General features: G+C 75.1%; 1 protein-coding gene across 1 annotated transcript; it reads right to left on the bottom strand.

Annotated features, from left to right (window-relative positions):
• Window positions 1-1,533: 1,533 nt before the first annotated feature.
• AURANDRAFT_17570 (hypothetical protein) lies at window positions 1,534-1,761 on the bottom strand (the record flags this gene model as incomplete). Its single annotated transcript, XM_009041436.1, has 1 exon — window positions 1,534-1,761. A coding segment is annotated over one exon (228 nt), but the record flags the coding sequence as incomplete, so codon positions are not given.
• Between the last annotated feature and the right edge of the window lie 1,006 nt (window positions 1,762-2,767).

Here is a 2,767-nt window from a genome sequence, read left to right as displayed (position 1 = left end):
ACCGCCGCGGCGCGCCGCGAGGCCCGCGACGCCGCGGAGGCGGCGGCGCGCGACGCCGCGGCGGCGCGGCGGCTCTGCGCGGACGTCGCCGCGGCGCTCCGCGGCGCGAACTGCGACCGCGGGCTCTGGCGCCTCGCCTTCGGCCTCCGGCGCCACGTGCTCGCGATCCTCGCCATCGGCTTCGGCCGCCTCCGGCGGCGGCGGCGGCGGCCCGACGGCGCGACGCCGCCGCGGCCGTCGCCGCGCGAGGGGTCCGGCGCCGCGCGGTTCCTCCCGCGCGGCGCGAGCCACAGCCCGCCGCGGCGCCGCCGCTACTCGCCGCCGCCGAGCGCGGACCGCGCGCGGGACGCGATCCGCCGCCAGGGCACGACCATCCCGGGCTACTACTGACGCGGTCGGCGCTAGACTTGTATTCCGCGGGGCCGGATGTTGATGTTCATCGTGCCGCTCCCGGCCATCGAAGTTATGGCACCGCGCTAGAGTCTAGCGCCTCCGACTCCGTCGGCCGCGGTGCATGTCGAGCCTCATCGTGCCGCTCAAAAAGGCGATCGGGGATGGCCCTTGCGTAAAGCGCACCTCGCCTCGCTCCCGGCTGCAGCACCGCAACGACACCGCCTCGCCATGCGCCTCCTGCGCGCCAAGGCCGCGCGCAAGACGCTGGGCTTCTACCGCGCGGCCTTCAAGCTCGAGGCGCCCTACACGGTGCTCGTCGACGGCACCTTCGTGCACCACGCCCTGGCGACGGTGCAGACGAACCTCCGGGCGCGCGTGGAGAAGATTTTAGGCCGCGGCGTCAGGTTCGCCGTGCCCGCGGCCGTGCTCGACGAGCTGCGGTCCTTCGGCGCCGCCGCGGAGGCCGCGGCGCGATTCTGCTCGAAACATTGCGAGGTCCTCGGGGCGCCCGGCGCCGCGGGCGCGGCGGACGCCGTGCTCGCGCTCCTCGGCGAGGCCAACGAGCGCAAGTTCGTCGTCGCGACGCACGACGACACGCTCCAGGCGCGCGCGCGCCGCGTGCCGGGGACGCCGCTGCTCCGATTCACGGGCACGGTCCTCGCGCTCGACGCGCCGTCCAAGGCGTCGCTCCGCGCGGCGAAGCGCAGCGAGCGCGGCCGCGAGGCCCTCGACGACGACGAGCGCGCGCTCGTCCGCGAGCTCAAGGCCGCGGGGGCGCGGCGCGGCGCCGCCGCGGCGCCCGCGGCGGCGCCGCGGACGAAGAAACGCGCGGCCGCGCCGAACCCGCTCTCGAACAAGGCGCCGGCGAAGCCGCGCAACGCCGCGCCGACGGGCGCGAAGAAGAAGCGGCGGGCGCGGAAGTAAGGCAGCTCTAGAAGGCCACCCTGACGACGCTTCGCGCCTTTGCGTTGCTACTAGGGACACGAATGTAGGGGCGTCGCGGCGGGGCGGGACCGGCGGGCGTCAGCCCTTGACGCCGAGGAGGTACTCGATGTCGCCGAACTGCATGACCTTGTTGCCGTCGACGCCGTCCGTGTCCGCGGCGACGGCGGCCATGGCGGCGCCCTCGGACTTCTCGCCGCGGCGCTCGCGGCGCGCGAGGACGCGCGCGTCGACGGTGCCCGCGGCGAAGAACTTGAGCACGGTCACGGGCCGCGTCTGGCCGATGCGGTGCACGCGCATGACGGCCTGCTCCTCCGGCGCGGCGTCGAGCGCCGGCTCGCAGAGGCAGAGCACGTTCGCGTTCGTGAGGTTGAGGCCCACGCCCGCGGATCGCACCGTGAGGAGGCACACGGACGTGAGCGGGTCGGACTTGAACTCCTGGAGGAGCTCGCCGCGGCGGTTCGCGTCCGTGCCGCCGTCGAGGCGCACGAAGCCGAGCGCGCCGGCGAAGGGGTCGTCGCCGGGCGCGCCGCGGAGCGCCTCGACCGTCGCGTTCTCCCAGCGCTCGCTGCCGAGGTCCTCGAGGTCCGCGCGCGCCGCGTCGTCGTAGCGGGACGGCGTGCCGTGCTTGACGACGTAGGCGCCGCCCGCCTTGACCTCGTGCACGTGGCCCTGGACGCCCGTGGCCTTCACCTCGACGCGCATGCCGACCTCGAGCGGCTCGTCGGCGCGCGCCGGCGGCTTCTTGCACTGGACCTCGTCGCCGACGGCGAAGCGGTTGTCCGCGCCGCAGCGCGTGAGGCAGTCGTCGCCGCCGCGGCCGCGGATGCTCCGCGACGCGACCGTCGTGCGGTAGACCTTGGCCACGATCTCGTCGCGGTCGACCTCCTCGAGGACGGCGTCGTCGTCGCCGTCCTCGAGCGCCTCGCCGTCGGGCCGGATGTCGTAGACGCGGACCTTCTGCTTCCACTGGGGCGGCTGCTTCGGCGGCTCCTCGTCGGCGTCCTCGGCGGCCTTGCGCGCCTCGATCCAGCGCTGCTGGTACGTCGCCGCCTTGACGACGACGCCCGCGACGGGCTCGACGACCTTGGTCCCGACGAGCAGGTTCTTGCGGTCGTTGACGATGGCGACGTCGTAGGCCACGTCCTCGAGGAGCGGCTCGAGCGCGTCCAGAGTAGAGCCGAACTCGCTGAGGACGACGCACTGCGTCTCGACGTTCGACGCCTTGAGGCGCTTGACCTCGGCGACGAGCGCGGACAGCTTCGCCGAGGGCGCCGCAGCCGCGGCGCGGTAGTGGTCCAGGAGCGCCGGGGGCGCGTTCGGGTAGTAGGCCGCGTCGTCGCGGCGCTCGTCGGCGGACCGCGGCGGCGGCGCCGGGAAGGCCGCGTCGAGGCCTTGGAGCGCGTGCGTCACCGCGAGCGACGGCGCGGTC

Source organism: Aureococcus anophagefferens (assembly GCF_000186865.1).
Source record: "Aureococcus anophagefferens unplaced genomic scaffold AURANscaffold_21, whole genome shotgun sequence".
Taxonomy (NCBI): Eukaryota; class Pelagophyceae; order Pelagomonadales; family Pelagomonadaceae; genus Aureococcus; species Aureococcus anophagefferens.
This window is presented reverse-complemented; position numbering and strand designations above follow the sequence as displayed.